General features: G+C 64.5%; 3 protein-coding genes across 7 annotated transcripts; 1 reads left to right on the top strand and 2 right to left on the bottom strand.

Annotated features, from left to right (window-relative positions):
- The first annotated feature begins 417 nt into the window (after positions 1 to 417).
- On the top strand, positions 418 to 9,683 carry AKT2 (AKT serine/threonine kinase 2). 3 transcript variants are annotated; one of them, XM_075738616.1, is made up of 14 exons: positions 418 to 668; positions 3,345 to 3,488; positions 4,548 to 4,676; positions 4,829 to 4,940; positions 5,150 to 5,303; positions 5,503 to 5,634; positions 6,133 to 6,198; positions 6,324 to 6,392; positions 6,888 to 7,010; positions 7,251 to 7,379; positions 7,562 to 7,776; positions 7,856 to 7,943; positions 8,032 to 8,134; positions 8,394 to 9,683. In XM_075738616.1, the coding sequence occupies exons 2-14, from the start codon at positions 3,443 to 3,445 to the stop codon at positions 8,471 to 8,473; spliced, it is 1,446 nt and encodes a 481-aa protein (XP_075594731.1). In that variant the 5' UTR covers positions 418 to 668; positions 3,345 to 3,442; the 3' UTR covers positions 8,474 to 9,683. The 3 variants fall into 3 exon arrangements, with proteins under 3 accessions (XP_075594731.1, XP_075594733.1, XP_075594732.1); XM_075738618.1 differs by lacking the exon at positions 418 to 668 and adding an exon at positions 1,997 to 2,057; XM_075738617.1 differs by lacking the exon at positions 418 to 668 and adding an exon at positions 3,049 to 3,141.
- On the bottom strand, positions 8,753 to 13,913 carry QPCTL (glutaminyl-peptide cyclotransferase like). Of its 3 annotated transcripts, XM_075738615.1 has the most exons (8): positions 13,672 to 13,913; positions 12,774 to 12,914; positions 12,382 to 12,669; positions 11,485 to 11,637; positions 11,145 to 11,244; positions 10,509 to 10,625; positions 10,165 to 10,378; positions 9,302 to 9,436 (listed from the first exon to the last, which is right to left on the bottom strand). In XM_075738615.1, the coding sequence occupies exons 1-7, from the start codon at positions 13,882 to 13,884 to the stop codon at positions 10,233 to 10,235; spliced, it is 1,158 nt and encodes a 385-aa protein (XP_075594730.1). In that variant the 5' UTR covers positions 13,885 to 13,913; the 3' UTR covers positions 9,302 to 9,436; positions 10,165 to 10,232. The 3 variants fall into 3 exon arrangements, with proteins under 3 accessions (XP_075594728.1, XP_075594729.1, XP_075594730.1); XM_075738613.1 differs by lacking the exon at positions 10,165 to 10,378 and having other exon boundaries at positions 8,753 to 9,441; XM_075738614.1 differs by lacking the exons at positions 10,165 to 10,378; positions 12,382 to 12,669 and having other exon boundaries at positions 8,753 to 9,441.
- Positions 13,914 to 15,054: 1,141 nt separating this feature from the next.
- On the bottom strand, positions 15,055 to 19,882 carry FBXO46 (F-box protein 46). Its single transcript, XM_075738581.1, has 2 exons — positions 19,805 to 19,882; positions 15,055 to 17,139 (listed from the first exon to the last, which is right to left on the bottom strand). Exon 2 carries the CDS (start codon positions 17,071 to 17,073, stop codon positions 15,223 to 15,225), a length of 1,851 nt encoding a protein of 616 aa, XP_075594696.1. The 5' UTR covers positions 17,074 to 17,139; positions 19,805 to 19,882; the 3' UTR covers positions 15,055 to 15,222.
- Positions 19,883 to 20,423: the final 541 nt, after the last annotated feature.

The raw sequence follows: 20,423 nt of genomic DNA, 5'->3' as shown, positions 1-20,423 counted from the left end.
GCACACCCCCCCCCCCCCCCAAATCACCGCGGGGTGCTGAGACTGGAGCAGCTCGGTGCACCCATGGGTGGGCACTGCACCCCCACGGGTGGATGGGGCACCCACGGGTGGGTGCTGCCCCTCAGCGTGGGCCTTGTGGGCGTCAAGCACCATCCCCACGCTCCTCGGCCACGCGTGGGTGGTCGGCGGTGCGAATTTATGTAAATATGTTTAAATTTATGCAAATGACCCCGGGAAACGCGAGGTGCTTCCGCCCCTTTGCGGGCGGGGCGTCGTCGTGCGAGATGCGCATGCGCAAGGGGAGGCGGTGCGCTTCCCCCCACCACCACCTTCCCCAACCAATCCGCGCAGGCGCGCTGCCCCCGCATCGCATGCGCACTGAGAGGTGGCGGCGCGGCGCCTGCGCAGTGCGGCCCCGGGGCGGCGAGCGGGGTCCTTCCCTCTCCGTCCCCCCCCGTGTTTCCCCCCCCCCCCCCTCCCCAAACTCACACAACCTCCTCCCCGTCCGTCTTCGCTTCCTGCGTGCGTGGGCCCGGAGCGGGCGGGGTTTCCGGGAGCGCGGGCGCCGGCGGCGTTGATAAGGCGGAACGGGGAGGGGGGGAGCGGGGGGGGAAAGCCCCACCGCTACCGGGATGAGCGGCCGGCGGAGCCTGCGGCGTCCATGACAGGTGAGGAGCCGGCCCTACTTCCCCCCACACCACCGCACACCCCCCACTCCCCCCCCCCCCCCGCACCGCGCAATGGTCTCGCCCGCCCCCCACTGGGCGCTGCGCGGACCGCACCACCCGCACTCCTCCGTCAGGGGTGCGCTGCGCCGCCCCCCCTCCCCTTTCCGCCCCCCCCCTTTGCGCGGCCGAATGGACCCGCCCGTCTCCTGAGGGGCGCCGCGGGGACCGCACCACCCGCGGAGTGCGAGGGGGGGTGGGAGGGCGTCCGTATTTCCCCGCCTCCCCCCCCCCCCCCGGCCCCCGCGATGCGCCCGCCCGCCACGGGGTGGGGATGCTGGGGGGACCGAACCACCCGCCGGGTGGGGGGGGGTCTGTCCTGGTTTGGGGGTGCCTGTGCAGGATGGGGGGCCCTGGCAGAATCGGGGGGGCCTGTCCGAAGGCCCTGAGGTGGGGGAGACTGGGGGGGCTGGCAGGCTTGGGGAGGGTATCCTAGGGCTCTGATGTGGGGGGGCCCTGGCAGGCTCGGAGGGCCCGGGAGGGGGTGTTGGGTTTGGGGGGGCTCCTTGTGGCCCTCTGGGGTTTGGGGGTTGTCCCTCACCTGCCACAGGTTTGGGGGGTGCACGCTGGGTCACCTCCGCTGGCTGGGGACCCCCCAGTATCCCCCCACACACCCCCCCCAAGGGAGAAGCAGCAGCACCCCCCGAGTGAGGCGAGTAACAGCCGCAGCCCCCCGCCATGGGGGGGGACACACACGCACCCCTGGCTTCTGCCCGTCCCCGCGGCTTTCGGCACCAAACCTCCTCGGAAAGCTCCTCGTCGCTTGTCCCCAGGATGCAAATCTTTCTCTTTTTTCTTTTTTTTTTTTTTTTTTTTTTGGTGGTGGTGGGTTTTTTTGGGTTTTTTGGTTTTTTGGTTTTTTTAAATTGCCGCTTTTCGGTGCGTGCCTGAAAACCGCCCTCACGGCATCTGCGGGGCTGTCAGGATCCCTCGGTGGCAGATACAATCCCCGTCCGTCATTGGAAATAACCGTAGCAATCAGGCCTTGGAGAACGTGTCTAATGACCGCTGCTTCTTCCCGCTCTTCGTTAGCCGGCAGGATCACATTAAAAATCCTCTGGTGCCCGCGAGGACGAGGAAGGAACCTCGGGGTTTGATGCTTCAAGCTGCTGGCAAGTCCTGAATTGCAATTCTCCCGCTTAAATTATCTTTAAACACACCCAAAAAGCAACCATTTGGTCTGGTTGGTTTGTTGTTTTTTTTTTAAACCAACACCATATTTTTTTTTCGTGTTGCTGTTGAAGGATAATTTGGCATCGGCTTGGAGAAGTCAGCAGGCTCTGGGTTCGAGAACCTCGCTGTCCTTTGCTTTGCACAAAAATATAATCGAAGGTTGGGTACGACCGATTGAAGGTGTTTAATTGCAGCCAGGGTAATTAGTGTGTAGAAACACGCCCCGGATGTGAACGAGTGATGCCCAGACCTCACCGAAAACATCTTTGCTCCGCCGCTGGTCGCGTCCGTGTTTTACCTGCCTCCGGTGCCGCGGATGCGCCGAAGCTCTCAGCTGCAGGACGAGCCAATCCCAAAATCCTTCAACCTCCATCCCCGTCAAATCGCTCGTTTAGGGGCTGTTTTTCATGATTTGGGGGATTTTTTTATTATTTTTTATTATAGCGTCTTGCAATCTTGTTTGTATCTGCGGTCCGGATCCCTTGTGGGACACTCGCAGCAGGCTCAGCCTCTCGGGGCCAGTTCCGAAATTAATTAGATCCCTCTTCTGCAGCGAGCTTTATATTTCCGTTTTAATTAACATCCACGAGGTCTGTGCCGGAGCTCGTCCGGGAGCGGATCCGTCTGGAGATTGCCCCTTCAGCAGCTGGAGAAACGTTAGCTCCCTGCGCTGCCGGGATTCTGCCCATATTTGTTCTGCCCGAATCACCCTGACTGCCTCCCCCGTGTCCCGGGCGAGCGGAGGAGCCTCGGGGACGAACGGAATCCCCAAAATCCTCCTCCCCAAAATGGGATGCTCGTGGCGGGGCGGGTGGGACAATTTCCCATCGGGAAGGCACGGACAGGTTTACAGGAGCGAGGGAGAGAAATTCTTCCTGGCTGTAAGTTTATGAGGTTGGGGTTTATTTTACCCTGATTAAAACCGAGGGATCTGGGGGGGCAGCGAGTCCAAGGTGACTTTGGGGAAACCCGAGGGGGGGGCAGTCCCCTCCAGCCACCACCGGGATGTGGCACGTCCCCTTGTCCCAACGCCGCCCGGCGCAGCGGGATTTCGGAGCCCGGGGAGTTAATCCTGTCAGGTGACTCCGATTAATTTTTCTCTAGCTGTTTGTTTTGCAAGGGACTGTGCCCCCCGCCCCCCCCCAACCTCGTCCAACCCTCCCGAGGGTTTTTAATCCCTCGTCACGCAGCGGACAGGTAAAGGGATGATGCCGAAAAACTTGCTCCGTCCTGGCATCTCCAGGTTTGCAAGGCCGCCGCACTGATTTTTTTTTTAATTTTGGGGTGGTTTTTTTGGGGGGGGAAACTGGTGCAGCGGAGGAGTTTGTAATTGGTGTGTGGGGGTGGCTTCGTGCTGAAACTGGCTGCCCTCCCCTCGATGGAGGAGAAAGAAAAGCATCAGGAGCTTTGCCGGCTTTCTTTGAGCAACTCTTCCTTCTCCCGCAGGTCGTCTCCGCTCTCGCCGCTTCTCCCGCAGCCGCCGGCGTTAGCCGCCACCTTCCCGGTCCCGCGGCAGAGAGGGGGTTAGAGCCCGCGGCACCACCATGAACGAAGTGTCGGTCGTGAAGGAGGGCTGGCTGCACAAGAGAGGTGAGGGGGGCGAGCTGGGGAGCCAACTCAGCGGCGGTGGCATCTCTCCAAGGCCGGGTCACCGCGGGGAATCCGGCGCTGCAGCTGCCGCCAGGAAAGGAGAGCTCTGGTTTCCAGTTACTGGGGATTTTTAACCTTTCCCCGATGCATGGCGGGGAGGGGGTGTCTCTGCTTCCCCTCACCCAAAAACGGGACGTGAGGTACCTTGGCACCTCAGGGCGTCCCAAAACCCCCCACCGCCTTCCCGCTTCGGCTTTCTCCTGCTCCTGGCTCGGCTCGGCAGCTCTCCCGGCAATCGGCAGCGTCGCTTCGCCGGCGTTCACTCTGTGCCGTGAGCAAATCCCCCGTCGTTTTTAATTCCTTGCCTCGTTGGGAAGCCGGAGGACAACCCTAACGTCTCCTCGCAGACCCTCTAACCCGTTTTGCCGAGCCACTGGCCGCGGTGGCCCTGCGGCGAGACCCCCAGCCAGCCCTTTTATTTTTAGCTGTGCACGGGGAACGTCGCGGCATTGTAGCAGCTGCACGCGTGGGGTTTTATTTTTAGACCCATTGAAGGTGGCTCTCATTTTTCCTTCCCTTGCTGAGGGTGGTCTGCACGGGGAGCAGGCGTCAAAGCCCGCTTTTCTCCCACCGGCAGCCAAGCTGGATCCCTGTGTCCAGCAGTTTCATGGATTTTTCCTTCTTCCGGACAAATATAGCCGGAGAGAGCGAAGCCAGGGACTCCCTCCGACGGTATTTCTTTATCCGCAGCTGCCGAGGCTGCTTAAGGTCAATTTTGGAGCTGCCGGGGGAAGGATGAAGGAGCTTTTTTCGAGCAAGCGTGTTTCAGGCTGACCCGCTGCTCGCACCTCTCCTAAATTACAGCAGCCGGCTGCTTTTTGCAGGAGCTTCTCTGAAGCAGCTCCTAGAAACAGCCCAAAAAACCCATCCGCTTAAATTTCCATCTACAAGGGATCTTTCTGCCGCTTAATTTGCTGTCTCAGCAACACGACCCCCCCTCTACGAGGGGTCCTGCCCTGAACCACCCCCCCTGCGCCCCCCTCTCTCTCCCTCTCGCAGGGGAGTACATCAAAACGTGGCGTCCCCGCTATTTCCTGCTGAAAAGCGATGGTTCCTTCATCGGCTACAAGGAACGGCCGGAGACGTCCGACCACAGCTTGCCGCCTTTGAATAACTTCTCGGTAGCGGGTACGTTGGCGTGGGTGGCCTCGAGGGCTGTCCGCCGTTACGAGCCGGTGTCGCGCGGGGTTACCTTCATCCCCGATGCTGTTAGGGATGAGGAAATTTGCTCCCAAACCATCCTCTTGCCTTTTTTTTAATTAATTTTTGGACCTTCGCAGAGTGCCAGCTGATGAAGACTGAGCGGCCTCGACCCAACACCTTCGTCATCCGATGCTTGCAGTGGACGACGGTCATCGAGAGGACTTTCCACGTGGACTCTCCCGAAGAGCGGTAGGCGCACGGGACGGCCCCTTCCTCTGGGAATCTGGGATAAAGACCGCGTTGCGTTGATCCTAGCTGGAGGAGAGCCCCAAAATCTCTCAGCCGTGACTCCCAGCTGCCTGCAAAGGCTGGAGGGGCGCGCGCAGCCCCCCCTCGATGATCCTCACCACCTTCCTGTGCCGACAATCCCCCTTTCTTTTTCTAATTTCCCTCCGTAGCGAGGAGTGGATGCGAGCCATCCAGACGGTAGCAAACAGCCTGAAGAACCAAGAACCAGCGACGGACGCAATGGATTACAAGTGCGGATCTCCTAACGACAGCACCGGCGCTGAGGAGATGGAGGTGGCCATCAGCAAAACCCGCGCCAAGGCCGTAAGTCGCCCCCAGCGTGGCACCGGCGTGTGCCACAAGCAAGATTGTGGCGGATTGGGACCACCGAGCAATGAGGGAGGTGGTGTCCGCTGTCACCGGGATAATTACGGGTGAAATAGCTTGGAAAATCCTTTTCTCATCCCGGATCCCGCTCGCCCGCGCCGCAAACTCTCACCTCCGTCTGCCCGTTTCTCCTCAGACCATGAACGATTTCGATTACCTGAAGCTCCTGGGAAAGGGAACTTTCGGCAAAGTCATCTTGGTGCGGGAAAAGGCCACCGGCCGCTATTACGCCATGAAAATCCTACGGAAAGAGGTCATCATTGCGAAAGTACGTGCCGATCCTCAGCGGGGCGTGAGGGGGAGAGTTGGGAGCCGGCAGGGCTTAGGGGATCGCAAAATCGTTTGGGTTGAAGGGACCTTTAAAAACCATCTAGTCCGACGCCCCCGAATGTCGGGACGGCTTTCAGAACCCATCTCCGAAGCTGCCGAGCGATGCCCGGCTCCTGCTGCGTCCTAAATACTGGGGGATTCCAGGAATTATCCGAATTTCCAAACCCCGGGGTGCGTGGTGTAATGCGTGGTTGGGTGACGCCGGGGGATCCCCTTGTTCACCTTTCTCTTGGGGGACGTAGCGCGGCCGTGTCCTCGTCCGGACAATCCAACCGGTAAACCCTTCGCCCCGCGGGGATGAAAACAGGGCAGAGGTTGGCGTTTTGAGCTCCCATCCCTGGTTTTTCCTTTTTGTTTTTCTGGGAATATCTGGCAGCGGTGAAAAAAAATCTCTGATTATCCAGAAACGATGCTTTAATTTCTCATCCCTTTGCAGGACGAGGTGGCGCACACTGTTACGGAGAGCCGGGTGCTGCAGAACACCAGGCACCCCTTCCTCACTGTGAGTAACAGCGAAGGAGCAAAGGGGCACCCCAAAACTGACCCATCCCTTCCCCTCACCGCTTCCTTTGGAAGCCCCGCCGCTTCTCCAAGCCCTTTTTTTTTCTTCCCTCCCCGCTCTTTCAGGCGCTGAAATACGCCTTTCAGACGAACGATCGCCTTTGCTTTGTCATGGAGTACGCCAATGGCGGAGAGGTGGGAGCTTAAAACCCGACGTTCTCCCCTCCAGGGGCTTGGAAGGACCTAAATCGCTCATTTAGGGGACAATTTATGCTACAATCTCCCCTCCGGAGGCAGAGCGCGCAGCTCTCCTCTCACCCAGAGCTTTCCCGGCCCTTCGCTCGCCTTCCTCGCTCTCCAGGGGAGGAAGCGGGACCCCCGGGAACCCTCCTCCTCATCACCTCTGGCTCCTTTACCCTGCGTCGGCTTTGTTTCCCCCACCCCGACGCGTTTTCCTCGCATGGGGAACACAGCCCTTCTCGCAGACGACGCGCAGCGGCGTTTTCCCCCTGCAAGCAGAGCGGAAAGGGGGGAGGCGTCAATATTTTGACCGCTTAGCGCACATGATCGCATTAGCCGCGTGCTGAGAGCGATTAACCCGGGTTTTCACCAGGGATTTCTTTTTTTAAGTTTATGTTGATCAGCTGTTTTCTTTTTTTTTTTTCCTTTTTTTTTTCTCTTTCTCTCAAGCTGTTTTTCCACCTCTCAAGAGAACGCGTCTTCACGGAGGACCGAGCCCGTTTCTACGGCGCGGAAATAGTCTCTGCACTGGAGTATTTGCACTCCCGGGACGTGGTGTACAGGGACATCAAGGTACCGGCCCAGCAGCAACGGTGTCCATAAGCGGCTGCCTTCGCCCTGCCTCAGCGCCGGCACAATTTTAACCTTCCCGGGCTGGGGTTTGGGGGTGCGGAGTCACTCCCATCTCCCCTAAAAAATCCCCCCCGAGGTTCCTCAAAGGGTTTCAGCCGACCGAGCGTCATGCTCCCAACTTTGCTCAGCTCCAAACCTTTTCTCCTGCCCATCTGCTATTTTTTTTTCTTTTTTTCCCAGCTGGAAAACCTCATGCTGGACAAAGACGGCCACATCAAAATCACCGACTTCGGGCTCTGCAAGGAAGGCATCACGGATGGAGCCACCATGAAGACTTTCTGCGGCACTCCCGAGTACCTGGCTCCGGAGGTACTTAAAGCTTTTCCCACACCCAAAAATCTTGCGCCAAAGAGGGTTTTTGTTGTTTTTCTTTCTGTGGAGGTTATTCCCAAACGACTTGGGTTGTATCTAGAACGGGTTTCCCTTCTCCCTCCTCGGGTTCTTCAGCCTCGTCGGCACCATATCCTTCATCTTCCCCCCTCCCCGCGCAGGTCCTGGAGGACAACGATTACGGCCGCGCCGTGGACTGGTGGGGCCTGGGGGTCGTCATGTACGAGATGATGTGCGGCCGCCTCCCCTTCTACAACCAGGACCACGAACGTCTCTTTGAGCTGATCCTCATGGAGGAAATCCGTTTCCCTCGTACCCTCAGCCCCGAAGCCAAATCCTTGTTGGCCGGGCTGCTCAAGAAAGATCCCAAACAGAGGTGAGGATCTGCCGGGGACGGCCGGGGAGGGAACCGCGGCTTTACCGGCGTTTCCGGACGTGCCTCTCGGTGGCTGCAGGCTCGGCGGAGGTCCCAATGACGCCAAGGAGGTTATGGAGCATCGCTTCTTCGCCCCCATCAACTGGCAGGACGTGGTTCAGAAGAAGGTAGGAAGGGGAAAGGGAAGAGTTTTGAAGGGGGCGGGCGGGCGCTCAGCGCGCCGCCGCCGAGCGAAATTCTCCTGCTCTCCGTCAGCTGGTGCCACCGTTCAAGCCCCAAGTGACGTCTGAGATCGACACGCGGTATTTCGACGACGAGTTCACCGCCCAATCCATCACCATCACGCCGCCGGATCGCTGTGAGTGCCGATACCGCCCCAAAACGGGGAACCCCCTCGCCTCGTGCCACCTCCTGTGACCACCGCGGTGCTGGGTGTCACCCGAGGGGCCGGCGGCATCGCCGTCACGCCTCTGTAAAAGCTCAGGGTCCCTCTCACGAAGTTTTGGGCGGCTTTGGTGGCATCTCCGCCGCAGGGGGGAGCGGGGGAAGCTTGCGAACGCCCCGGGGAGCCTTCGTCAGCGTCTTCCTCGCCCTCAAACCAGTCCCTGGCTTTGCAGATGACAACATGGGTTCCCTGGAGAACGACCAGCGGACGCACTTCCCCCAGTTCTCCTACTCCGCCAGCATACGGGAGTAACCGGCAGCAGCGGGATTTGGCCTCCGAGGAGGAGGAGGAGGGTTTGGGGGTTCGCTCACGGCAAGGCGGGGGGGATTTCCCTTCCGTGCCCGGCAGCCGGACAGCGGGATGCTGCGGCTCGCCGGTGTCACGCTGCGGCGCCTTTCGGAAGCCGGACCCCTACCAAGTGCTCTTGCTCCGTGGCGCCGAGCTGCGCCTCCTGCCCCTAGCCTAGGACTGCTTTGATTTTAATTATTATTATTTTTATTTTTTAAAACTCCTAGAAGTGCTCGCAGCTTTTTAAACCAACCCCCGTGGCCTTGACACCCCCCCCTCCCCCAGAAAGCTCGGCCACCCCTCCGCCCAGTAAAACCTACTGCTCCCAGTTGGGAGAGGAGCTGTTTCGACAGCAGAAGGGAGGGGAAAACAAACCAGAACCGCGGCTGGGATCTGAAATCCGGCTGCCCCAAGAACGGGGGAACCCCCCCCGAGACTGTCGCGGGGCCCCTCAAATCCTCCCGGCTCTGCTCTGAACCGAACTGAGCTCACGGCGACCGAAAACCAACCGTAACCACCGACTCGGCGGAGGGGGAACGCCGCGGCCCTAAGGAAAACATGACCCTGAAAGCAATAGTTTGGCTTCTCCGGTGCCTTAAAGCCAAGAGTCGCGGTGACGCCGGGCTCGCTCACACCAGCCACGCCCTCCGGTGAACAACGGCAGCACCAGAATGCTCCCAGCGTGGAGGGACAGGGTTTTTGTCGACGCGACATCCCCGGCTGCCGGATCAGCGCCTGACGGTAGACGCCACCGTTACCGCGCCAGCGCGGCACAACGCCGGTGGGATGCGGCGTTTGGGGAGCGCCGCCTTTGCCGCAGCACCCGCACCGGCACGCCGGGCCCGTGACAAGCTGGACTTGCCGCCTGGCATCTCGTGGCGCAGCCAACGCCGCGGTTTGGAGGTAGGAATTTGGTGCCTGGTGCCGCTTCCCTGCGGGGAGGAACCGAGAAAAGTCGCTTTTTCTTACTTAGTTCCTAGTTGCCCAAATTGAGTTGAATTAACTTAAAAAAAGAATACAAGAGTGGGGAGGGGAGTGAGACACACACCCCCCCGCCCCTCGACAAGGCGGTGGTGGCCGCGGTGGCCCCGGCGCGGTGGCAGTGACCAGCCGGCAGCTCTCGCCTACCCTCAAATTTGTACGGTACAAGCAATAAAGTGGGGGTGGTGTTTTTTGTTCTTTTTGTAATTGTTGTTATTATTTTTGGAGGAATTGGGTTCCTGAGCGGGGAGGGGCTTGGGCAGTGCTCTGGCTGCTCCCCAGTCACCCCCAGAGTGCTCCTGAGGACCCCCCCCAGCACCCAAATAGTGCTCTGGGGGTCCCTGAAGACCCCAGTAGTGCTCCCAGGGACCCCCAGTCACCCCAGTAATGCTCCTGCGGTCCCTAAAGACCCCAAAGCCCTCCCTGGGACCCCCCCGGCACCCTAATAGTGCTCCTGGAGGCCCCCCCAATAATGCTCTGGGGGTCCCTAAAGACCCCAATAGTGCTCCTGGGACCCCAAAACCCTCCCTGGGCCCCCCCAGTCACCCCAATAGTGCACCGGGGGGGCCCCCCCAATTGCTCTCTTGCTCCCGCACATCGCGTCCCCCTCCCCAGAGGTGTTGTTCCCCCCCCCCCCCGTGGCAGGTGACGGCACAGGACGCGGCGTCGGTCACCGAGCCCTTTACTGGTGGCTCCGGGCGCTGCCCAGCGTCCCCACGGGGGGGGGTGACACGGGGGGGGCTCAGAGCTGCAGGAACTCGGCCACGAAGGCCACCAGGATCTTGCACAGGTCTTCCACCGTGGGGGGGTCCAGGTTGTCCTCGGTGTCCTCGAGCGTGTGCCACACGCGTGGGAAGGGCGTGGGGATCAGGTGCAGCACGGGCACGCCTGCGGGGACACAGTGGGGGGGGACACATGCACACACGTGTCACCCTGCACACACCCCCCCCAAACCCCAGCTCCTCCGAGGGGCCACGGGAGCGGAGCAGCCCCGGTGGGGGGGACACACAGACGTCACCTCGCTGGAGGAAGGGGACGTGGTCGTCCTCGACGGGTCCTGGGGCCGGGCTGAGGCGGAAGAAGGGCTGGGCCTGGGGGGGGGCGTGCAGCAGCCCCAGCCGCCGCAGCCGCTGCTCTGGGATGGGGACAGGACACGGGGACAGGACACGGGGTGGGACCGTCTGTGTCACCACCAGCCCTCATCCCTGGATCCAACCCTGTGTCCCACCTTGTCTCTCATCCCTGTCCCCTTCCCACCCCATCCCCGTGTCCCACCACATCCCATCCTGTCCCCATCCCCATGTCCCACCACGTCCCATCCCCATCCCCTTGTCCCTGTCCTTGTGTCCCACCACATCTGGTCCCACCACATCCCATCCCATCCCCGTGTCCCACCACATCCCATCCCCTTGTCCCCATCCTGTCCCTGTGTCCCACCACTCCTGTCCCATCCCCATCCTTATGTCCCACCACATCCCATCCCATCCCCGTGTCCCACCGCATCCCGTCCCCATTCCCTTGGTCCCCATCCCCGTGTCCCACCACATCCCGTCCCATCCCCGTGTCCCACCACCTCCCATCCCATCCCCTTGGTCCCCATCCCCGTGTCCCACCACCTCCCGTCCCATCCCCGTGTCCCATCCCCGTGTCCCACCGATGGCGACGAGGCGCAGGAACCAGTGGTGGGTGCGGGGGAAGTGGCTGTGGATGGCGGGGTGGGGGGCGCCCAGCAGGTCCAGCAGCACCAGCAGGCTCTGGGGACACCGGCACGGCCATGGGGACACCAGCACGGGGACAACCACTCTCAGATGCCGTGGGACCGTCCCGGCTGTGCCAACACCACGTCACCGCGCCTGGGTGCCACCGGACCACCCACTGCTGTCCCGCCACCCTTGGGTGCCATCACACCACCGCTGCCCGGTGCCGCCAGGCCACCCACTGCTGTCCCACCACCCTCGGGTGCCCCCAGCCGCCGCAGTCTCGGTGCCACCCACCATGGCGGTGATCTGGGTGCCGCGGGGCCCGTGGGGGGTGGCGGCCATCCGCGCGGCCAGGTGCCGGGCGCCGTAGAGGGAGTCGGTGGCGCTCCAGTCCCCAAAGGCCTCCTCCCCGTCCAGGAACAGCAGCTGCAGCGTCACCTCCGCGCCCTGCCGGGACCCCGGCGTCCGGGGGGGGGGGAGTGACCCGGGGGGGGTCCCAGGGTGGGGGGACACAACACCCAGGTGACCCTGGGAGGACCTAAGTGTCCTGGGTGTGTGTGGGGGGGTCAGGACAGACCCAGGCATCTGGGGGGGGGTGTGGGGTGTGTCTGGGGGGACACTCAGCCATCCTGGGGGGGTCCAGGCATCTGGGGGGGGGGGGGTGTGGGGTGTGTCTGGGGGGACACTCAGCCATCCTGGGGGGGGTCCAGGCATCTGGGGGGGGGGTCTGAGGGGACACCCAGCCATCCTGGGGGGGGTCCAGGCATCTGGGGGGGGGTCTGAGGGGACACCCAGCCATCCTGGGGGGGTCCAGGCATCTGGGGGGGGGTCTGAGGGGACACCCAGCCATCCTGGGGGGGGTCCAGGCATCTGGGGGGGGGTCTGAGGGGACACCCAGCCATCCTGGGGGGGTCCACGCATCTGGGGGGGGGGTCTGAGGGGACACCCAGCCATCCTGGGGGGTTTCAGGCATCCTGGGGGGAGGTCTGAGGGACACCCAGCCATCCTGGGGGGGGTTCAGGCATCTGGGGGGGGGTCTGAGGGGACACCCAGCCATCCTGGGGGGTTTCAGGCATCCTGGGGGGAGGTCTGAGGGACACCCAGGCATCCTGGGGGGGTCCAGAGGGAACTCGGGGTGTCCCGGGGGGGGGGGGTGTGTTTTGAGGCCCAGGCCCACCCTCCATCACCCACCCGGTCCTTGGCGCGGCGCAGGGGCCGGTCGAGGGTGGCCGCCAGCTCCAGGAGGATGGCGCAGGGTACGGCCGAATCGGTGGCCCCCAAAAAAACCCGTTGGCCAGGCCCGGGGGGCAAAACCTTGGTGTCGTAGTGACAGGCGAGGACCAGGCGGCGGGGGGCGGCGGGGGCCACCGTGGCCACCACGTTGGTGAAGGTCACCGGTCCGCGGGGAGTCGCCGCTTGGAAGGCGTCGAGCTCCAGGTGCCAGGCGGCCCCCAGAGCCCCCAGACGCCCCACGATGTGCTGCGGGGACCAGGGTGCCCCCCCTGCGGTGAGCGGCATGGTGGTGGTGGGGGGGCACCCTAGGGTTTATTTTTGGGGGTGGGGGTGGGGGGGGGGTGTCTTACCTGGCGGGCGGCACGGCTCCCCGGCCCCCCCGGCACCCGTTCCCGCAGGAGGGGCCGCAGGAAGGCGTCCCGCAGGCGGGTGGGATCCAGCCGCCCCAGCAGCGCCCGGAGAGCCGGGTCCGAGTGGGGGCCGGGGGGGTCCTGGGGGGGCCGGGTCAGTACCTGGTGGGGTGGGTGGGTTATTGGGGTCCCTCAGGGGAGTTTGGGGGTCCCTGGAGGGGGGCTCGCAGGGTGCCCATGGGTGCGTTGGGTGCCCCAGTGATGGGGTCGGGGGGGGGAGTCAGGGAGGGGGCTGAGGGGCCCATGGGGGGCTCCGTGATGGGGTGGGGGGTCCTGGGGAGCCTGGAGGGGGCTGAGGGGCCCATGGGGGGGGCTCCATGATGGGGTGGGGGGTCCTGGGGAGCCTGGAGGGGGCTGAGGGGCCCATGGGGGGCTCCATGATGGGGTGGGGGGTCCTGGGGAGCCTGGAGGGGGCTGAGGGGCCCATGGGGGGGGGGCTCCATGATGGGGTGGGGGGGGTCCTGGGGAGCCTGGAGGGGGCTGAGGGGCCCATGGGGGGCTCCATGATGGGGTGGGGGGTCCTGGAGAGCCTGGAGGGGGCTGAGGGGCCCATGGGGGGGGGCTCCATGATGGGGTGGGGGGTCCTGGGGAGCCTGGAGGGGGCTGATGGCCCCGGGGGATGTTGGGGGCCCCGGGGCGGGGGGGGGGGTGTCTGGGTGCCCCGGGATCCATGGGGTGCCTCCAGGACTGGGGGGGGTCCTGACAGGGGCGGGGGTTCCCCGTGGGGGCCGGGGGGTCCCGGGGACATGCCGGGCATCCCCTCCCCGGGACCCCCCCACCGGAATCCCCCTGCCCGAGACCCACCGGGACCCCCCCCCGATCCCCTCCCCTCACTCACCGGGCCAGTGCCCCGTTCCCCGCCGGGCCAGACGACGTAGAGGAACGCGACGGCAGCCGCCAGCGCCAGGAGGGGCAGCAGCGGACGGGGGCAACGGCGGGAGCGCGGGCAGAGCCCGGAACCGGGGACCGGGACCGGCACCAGCACCGGGCCGGGCCCGGGACCCGAACCCGCGGCCCGGGCCCGGCGGGAACCACCGGGGCCCTTCCGCATGGCGCGGGGGGCGGGGCCTCCTGGGGAGGGAGGCGTGACGAGGACGCGGCTGATAGGGCGTGGGGGGCGGGACTTGCGCGCTAGGCCACGCCCCCGCGAAGCGGGCTCCGCATGCGCGGCGGCCCGGGGGGGGAGAAGTTCGCGCATGCGCAGGCGCGTCTGTACGGACACGGGTCTGTACGGACAACGCGGGGCGGGTGTCACTCTCAGTGGTGATGTCACTCTCCACGTGTGATGTCACCGCAGATATCTCCTGGGGTGGGTGTGTGTGGGAGGTGTCACTTCAGACGGGATGTCACCCTGGACCAGGACATCACCCCGGAGGGGGCCACCACCCTCCGTGGGCCTGATGTCACCCTCCGTGGGGCCACCGCCATGGGCCCACCGCCATGGGGCCATCGCCATGGGGCCACCACCCTCCATGGGGCCACCACCCTCCACGGGGCCACCACCCTCCATGGGGCCATCACCACGGGGCCACCACCATGGGGCCATCACCCTCCATGGGGCCACCACCCTCCATGGGGCCACCACCCTCCATGGGGCCACCACCCTCCACGGGGCCATCACCACGGGGCCACCACCATGGGGCCATCACCCTCCATGGGGCCATTGCCATGGGGTCATCACCACGGGGCCACCACCCTCCGTGGGCCTGATGTCACCCTCCGTGGGGTCACCACCATGGGCCCACCGCCATGGGGCCATCACCACGGGGCCACCACCATGGGGCCATCACCCTCCATGGGGCCATCGCCATGGGGCCATCACCCTCTGTGGGCCTGATGTCACCCTCCATGGGGCCACCACCATGGGGTAATCACCACAGGGCCACCACCCTCCATGGGCCCATCGCCATGGGGCCACCACCCTCCATGGGCCCATCACCATTGGGCCACAACCTTCCATGGAGCCACCACCCCGGTTGAGGCCATCGCCATGGGGCCATCACCCTCCATGGGGCCATCGCCATGGGGCCACCACCCTCCACATGGTCATGACCCTCCACAGAGCCATCACCCTCCATGGGGCCACCACCCCAGACAAGGATGTCACCGTCCAGCACCCCCGATGGGGCCGTCACCTTCCACCCTGACACCCCTACCCCCCCCAACCCCCCCTTCCACTTTGTTCCTTTCTTCTGGGGTTTGATGATTTCTTTTTTCCGGGTTTTTTTTTGTTTGTTTGGTTGGTTGGTTGGTTTTTTCCACCTCTTCCACCGCCGCGGACAACCTCCCCACTCCCCCCGCCCTCCCCCCCCCACCCAACCCCATCTCCGCGTTCCCCAAGATCCGCCACCGCCGTGTCCCCCCCGCCCCGGCTCCGGCGTTTGTCCCTTCACCTGCCGTCGTCGCGCCGGGCGGCCGGGTGCACCCAGTTGTTATCGTGCAAGCCCACCCTACAACCGGGCGCCTCCTTGTCGGGTCTCCGACAGCACATCCAGTAGGATCGCCCGTAAGGCAGGTCGTGGTGGTAGGGTTTGGGATGCCACCGGCACAGGGACACGTCCCCTTTCTCGTAATGCTTCTTGCACTGCTTGCAGGGATCGTCGCGGTAGAGGGGGTCGCGGTTCCAGCGGGAATCGGTGGCCTGCACCCCGAAGGTCTCGATGATGGATTTGAAGTAGTGACAGGAGCACTTGAGGGCGGCCAGCGCTTGGGTGGGCAGGTAGCTGAAGATCTTCACCATGACGTGCTCCGGCAGGAGGAGCATGTACTGCCGAGGTTCCAGCAGCCGCTGGATCTTGAAGCGGATCTCCAAAAAGTCGTGGGAGACGTGACGGTACAACCGGCAAAGCGAGGGGTCGGGGACGGCCGACGGCTCCTCGCCAGCCTCCGTGTCCTCTGCCGTCGGCGTCTCCTCGGGGACGGGCAGGAGGAAAAGCTGCCCCGGCGGCGGGTCCTCCTGCGCCGCCACCGGCAGCCGCACCGTCTCCTCCTTCATCTTCTTGGCGCTGTCCTTGCCGAAGAAGACACATTGGTCCACCACCCCCGTCACCACCACGTCCACGTGGAAACCCGAGGCGCAATCCCGCGTCGACGCCGACGACCCCTCGCCGGTTCCATCGCCCGTCTCCGGCTTGACGGCGGTCGCCGACCCCTCGCCGCACCCCATGTCCACGTCGGGGCCGTCGCCGTCCCCTTTGGGACCGGCGGCAGCCAGGAGGAACTCCACGTTGTTGGGCAGCGCGTCGCGGGACGGGCTGATCAGCTGGTAGAGGTCACACGTGATCTTGTCCTTGGCGCGGCCGCCGGCGTTACCGCCGCCGCTCGCCGTCCCGCAGCTCATAAAGACACAGTTGGGCCGCCCGACAGCACCCGGTTCAGCCACGGCGGCTCCGGCGCGAGGCTCGCGACCGCTGGAGATGCGGAAGGCGATGCGCACCTCGCCGGGACCCGGCGCCGATGCCGCCGCCGCCGCCGCCGCGCATTCGGCGCCCGGGCGGCACAAGCCGTTGGGTCGGGTGCCGCCATGTTCCCGTTGCCGTGACTCGAAGTGGGCAACGGCTTCGGCAACCCGGCTGCAATCGGAGCCGTTCGGCGCTTTGGTTTCGCCGCTGGCCGCCTCCACGAAGACAACCGGGGCGGCGGGAGCGCCACAGGGCCGGGGGAAGTTCTGCAACGCCAACGCCGTCCTCTGCTCCACCAAAGCCACCATCTCCGCCACCGACAGCAAGTCGGGGGCTTCGCCGGCGGCGCCGGACGCTTCGCCGGGATGCTGGCAAGCCGGGTCCCTGCCGCCAGTAGCCCACGCCGGGCTTGGCTTGCTCTTGGCGGGGTCGTGGCAGCGCCGGCGCCGCTTGGCTTTGGAGCTATCGCTGCCCCAGTTGCCTTTTACCTTCATGGTGCTGGCGCGGCCCCCGCCGCCGCCGCCGCCGCTGCCGCTGCCGCCGCACTGGTGAGCCACGAAGAAAGCCACTTTCTCCTTGGTGTTGCCCGGTTTGATGACGTACCACGTGTCCAGCAACACCCGACCTTCCTCCGCCGACGCCGGGGGAGCCGGGGTCGCGTCGGCGGGAGCCGGCGGCGTGTTTTCGGAGGGGGCCTGGGCTCCGGCGGGTTCTTCGGCGGGACGGCAGGAGAAGGGTTTCTTGGCGGAGCCGGGACCGGGGCATGGTTTGTTTTGGGAATAAGTGCCGAAGGGCCGCGGGCACCAGAGCTGCAGCTGGGGGAAGGCGTTGGGCTCCATCAGGGCAGCATGGCACTGCCGACGCTGCCGACGCTGCCGTGGCCTTGCCGGCGCCCGTGCCCAGGCCTGCCGGGAGAGAAAGGGTGTTAATGGGGCTGGCGGGGACAGTATGGGCACAGTATGGGGACAGCATGGGGACAGCATGGGGACAGTATGGGGATAGTATGGGGATAGTATGGGGACAGCATGGGGACAGTATGGGGATAGTATGGGGACAGCATGGGGACAGTATGGGCACAGTATGGGGATAGTATGGGGATAGTATGGGGACAGTATGGGGACAGCATGGGGACAGTATGGGGATAGTATGGGGATAGTATGGGGATAGTATGGGGACAGTATAGGGACAGCATGGGGACAGCATGGGGACAGCATGGGCACAGTATGGGGATAGTATGGGGACAGTATGGGCACAGTATGGGGATAGTATGGGGACAGCATGGGCACAGTATGGGGACAGTATGGGGACAGCATGGGGACAGTATGGGCACAGTATGGGGACAGCATGGGGACAGCATGGGGATAGTATGGGGACAGTATGGGGACAGTATGGGGATAGTATGGGGACAGCATGGGCACAGTATGGGGATAGTATGGGGATAGTATGGGGATAGTATGGAGACAGTATGGGGATAGTATGGGGATAGTATGGGGACAGTATGGGGATAGTATGGGCACAGTATGGGGACAGCATGGGGACAGTATGGGGACAGTATGGGCACAGTATGGGGACAGTATGGGGACAGCATGGGGACAGTATGGGCACAGTATGGGGATAGTATGGGGACAGCATGGGCACAGTATGGGGATAGTATGGGGATAGTATGGGCACAGTATGGGGACAGCATGGGGACAGTATGGGGACAGTATGGGCACAGTATGGGCACAGTATGGGAATAGTATGGGGATAGTATGGGGATAGTATGGGGCAGGTGTGGGGCTCCTGGGGACACCATGGGGCTGGCAGGGTTAAAGGGGCCGTTCCCATTCCCATTCCCGTTCCTGTTCCCGTTCCCATTCCCTTTCCCATTCCCGTTCCCATTCCCATTCCCGTTCCCATTCCCATTCCTGTTCCCGTTCCCATTCCCGTTCCTGTTCCCATTCCCATTCCCATTCCCTTTCCCATTCCCGTTCATGTTCCCATTCCCGTTCCCGTTCCCATTCCCGTTCCCACTCCCATTCCCATTCCCATTCCCGTTCCTGTTCCCACTCCCACTCCCATTCCCTTTTCCATTCCCATTCCCATTCCCATTCCCGTTCCCACTCCCACTCCCATTCCCATTCCTGTTCCCGTTCCCATTCCCGTTCCTGTTCCCATTCCCATTCCCATTCCCTTTCCCATTCCCGTTCATGTTCCCATTCCATTCCCGTTCCCGTTCCCATTCCCGTTCCCACTCCCATTCCCATTCCCATTCCCGTTCCTGTTCCCATTCCCATTCCCGTTCCCATTCCCATTCCCGTTCCCACTCCCGTTCCTGTTCCCATTCCCATTCCCATTCCCATTCCTGTTCCCGTTCCCATTCCCATTCCTGTTCCCGTTCCCACTCCCATTCCCATTCCCATTCCCGTTCCTGTTCCCATTCCCATTCCCGTTCCCATTCCCATTCCCGTTCCCACTCCCGTTCCTGTTCCCATTCCCATTCCCGTTCCCATTCCCGTTCCCGTTCCCGTTCCCGTTCCTGTTCCCACTCCCATTCCCGTTCCCGTTCCCGGGGTCACCCCCCCCCCCCCCCCCTTGCACACTCACCCCCACGCCCCGCCCCTCGCGAAGCAAGGCCCCGCCCCCACGCCCCTAAGCCCCGCCCCCTCCCCGAACGCCCCGCCCCCTCCCCGGCACAGCCGTCTCCGTCCCGGCGCGGCCCGCAGGGGGGCGTGGCCCTGCCTTTAAAACGCCCCGCCCCTTCCAACGGCCCGCGGCGGCAGCCGTTTGTTGACAGGCCCCGCGCGCCAGGCGGCGGCCAATCAGAGAGCTGCGTTCGGGCCATGCCTATATATGGACGGCGGCAGCGCGGCGGGCCGGGGGCGTGGCCTGCGGGGGGGCGTGGCCTGCGAGGGGGACGGGAGGGGGGCGGACACGGACACGGTCACGGACACGCGTGGGGTGGGGGGGGGTGTGGGGGTGTCCCAGCCCGACACACACCTCCCCGGGGAAGGGAGGGGGGGGGGCACCGAGGGACAGATGACCCTCGTGGGTGAGGCGAGGCCGGGCCTGTCCCCGCCCCAGGTGTGACACGGAGACACACCCGCTCCCCCCCCCCCCCCACGCAACACTGGGACACGCGTGTCCCCACGCGCGACACAGGGACGCGGCCCCGGCCTCTCGCAAGACGAGGACAGCCCCGTCCCCGGGTGCAAAGCGCGGGCACGCCCGTCCCCGGTGTCCCACGGGCGCGGAGCCGCGTCCGTGTGTGGTGTGTCCCCCCCCCCGACCCCGCGATATGTCACGGGTGGGACCACCCCGGTGTACCGCCACCTCATCCCCTCGGTGTGTCACGAGTGGCAGACGCCTGTTCCCGGTGAGGGGTGGGGGGGGGGGGGAGCCTTCCCCCGGCCCAGCGGCCGTTACCGACCACCGGGGCCCCGGGGGTTCTGCCACAGCCCCGTAGGGCCCCGCCACGCCCACGGGGCCCCGCCCGCCCACGCCCACGCTCCCCCACACACACACCCGCACCCCCCACCCCCCCCCCGTGGCCCGGGCCCCGCCCGGTGCCGCCGCCCCTCCCCCGCTCACCGGGCAGGTGCCGGGCGCGGCCGCTCCGCCTCTCCGCGCCGCTTCCGGGGTGCTCCGCGCATGCGCGTAAAGCCGCCGCGCTCTGCGCATGCGTCGCCAGGGGGCAGCTGGGAGTTGTAGTCCGCCGCGTGTGCCCCCTCTCCGCGGGGACTCCGCGCATGCGCAAAGGTGTGCGCCGGGAGGTGCGGTCCACGCGTGGAAGTGGGGGGGGGGGGGGTTTGTCCCCCTCCACGCCCCTGGTCACCCCACACACGGTTTTGCCATCACCCAGTGACACCCCAGTATCCCCCCCCCCTCCAGTGACACACACGCACCCCCCCCACGCCACCTGCAATGACACCCCCCCCACCCCCCCACGCAGGTCACCAGTGGCACCCTGAATGACCCTCCCCACTGACACCCAGCCCTGGTCACCTGTCACAGCCCAGTAGCAACCAGTGCCACCCACCCGTGCCCTCCCAGTGACACCCCCAAGAGCCCCCCCCCCCCCGGCCCCGAGTCGTGTCCCACCCCCCCACGGCGATTTCACAGGAGCCACGCGTGGGTGTCACGTGTTTCTTTAGGGTACAAAGCTGGGGATGCCCCGTGACACCCCCGCACCCCCCCCAGCACCCCAAGG

The sequence above is a fragment of the Balearica regulorum genome, chromosome 34 (genome assembly GCF_011004875.1).
Source record: "Balearica regulorum gibbericeps isolate bBalReg1 chromosome 34, bBalReg1.pri, whole genome shotgun sequence".
NCBI lineage: Eukaryota > Metazoa > Chordata > Aves > Gruiformes > Gruidae > Balearica > Balearica regulorum.
The sequence above is the reverse complement of the archived record's forward strand: the minus strand, read 5'-3'. Positions and strand labels throughout refer to the sequence as shown.

Excerpts from the sequence above, each read along its gene's own strand:
- AKT2 (XM_075738616.1), top strand. The coding sequence starts at position 3,443 with ATGAACGAAGTGTCGGTCGTGAAGGAGGGCTGGCTGCACAAGAGAG. Across the intron at positions 3,489-4,547 it reads GGGCTGGCTGCACAAGAGAG|GGGAGTACATCAAAACGTGG; the intron begins GTGAGGGGGGCG and ends TCCCTCTCGCAG. Across the intron at positions 5,635-6,132 it reads AAGAGGTCATCATTGCGAAA|GACGAGGTGGCGCACACTGT; the intron begins GTACGTGCCGAT and ends ATCCCTTTGCAG.
- QPCTL (XM_075738613.1), bottom strand. The coding sequence starts at position 13,884 with ATGCGGAAGGGCCCCGGTGGTTCCCGCCGGGCCCGGGCCGCGGGTTCG. Across the intron at positions 12,915-13,671 it reads GGGAACGGGGCACTGGCCCG|GACCCCCCCGGCCCCCACTC; the intron begins GTGAGTGAGGGG and ends CGGCCCCCCCAG. Across the intron at positions 12,670-12,773 it reads GGAGCCGTGCCGCCCGCCAG|CACATCGTGGGGCGTCTGGG; the intron begins GTAAGACACCCC and ends TGGTCCCCGCAG.
- FBXO46 (XM_075738581.1), bottom strand. The coding sequence starts at position 17,073 with ATGGAGCCCAACGCCTTCCCCCAGCTGCAGCTCTGGTGCCCGCGGCCC.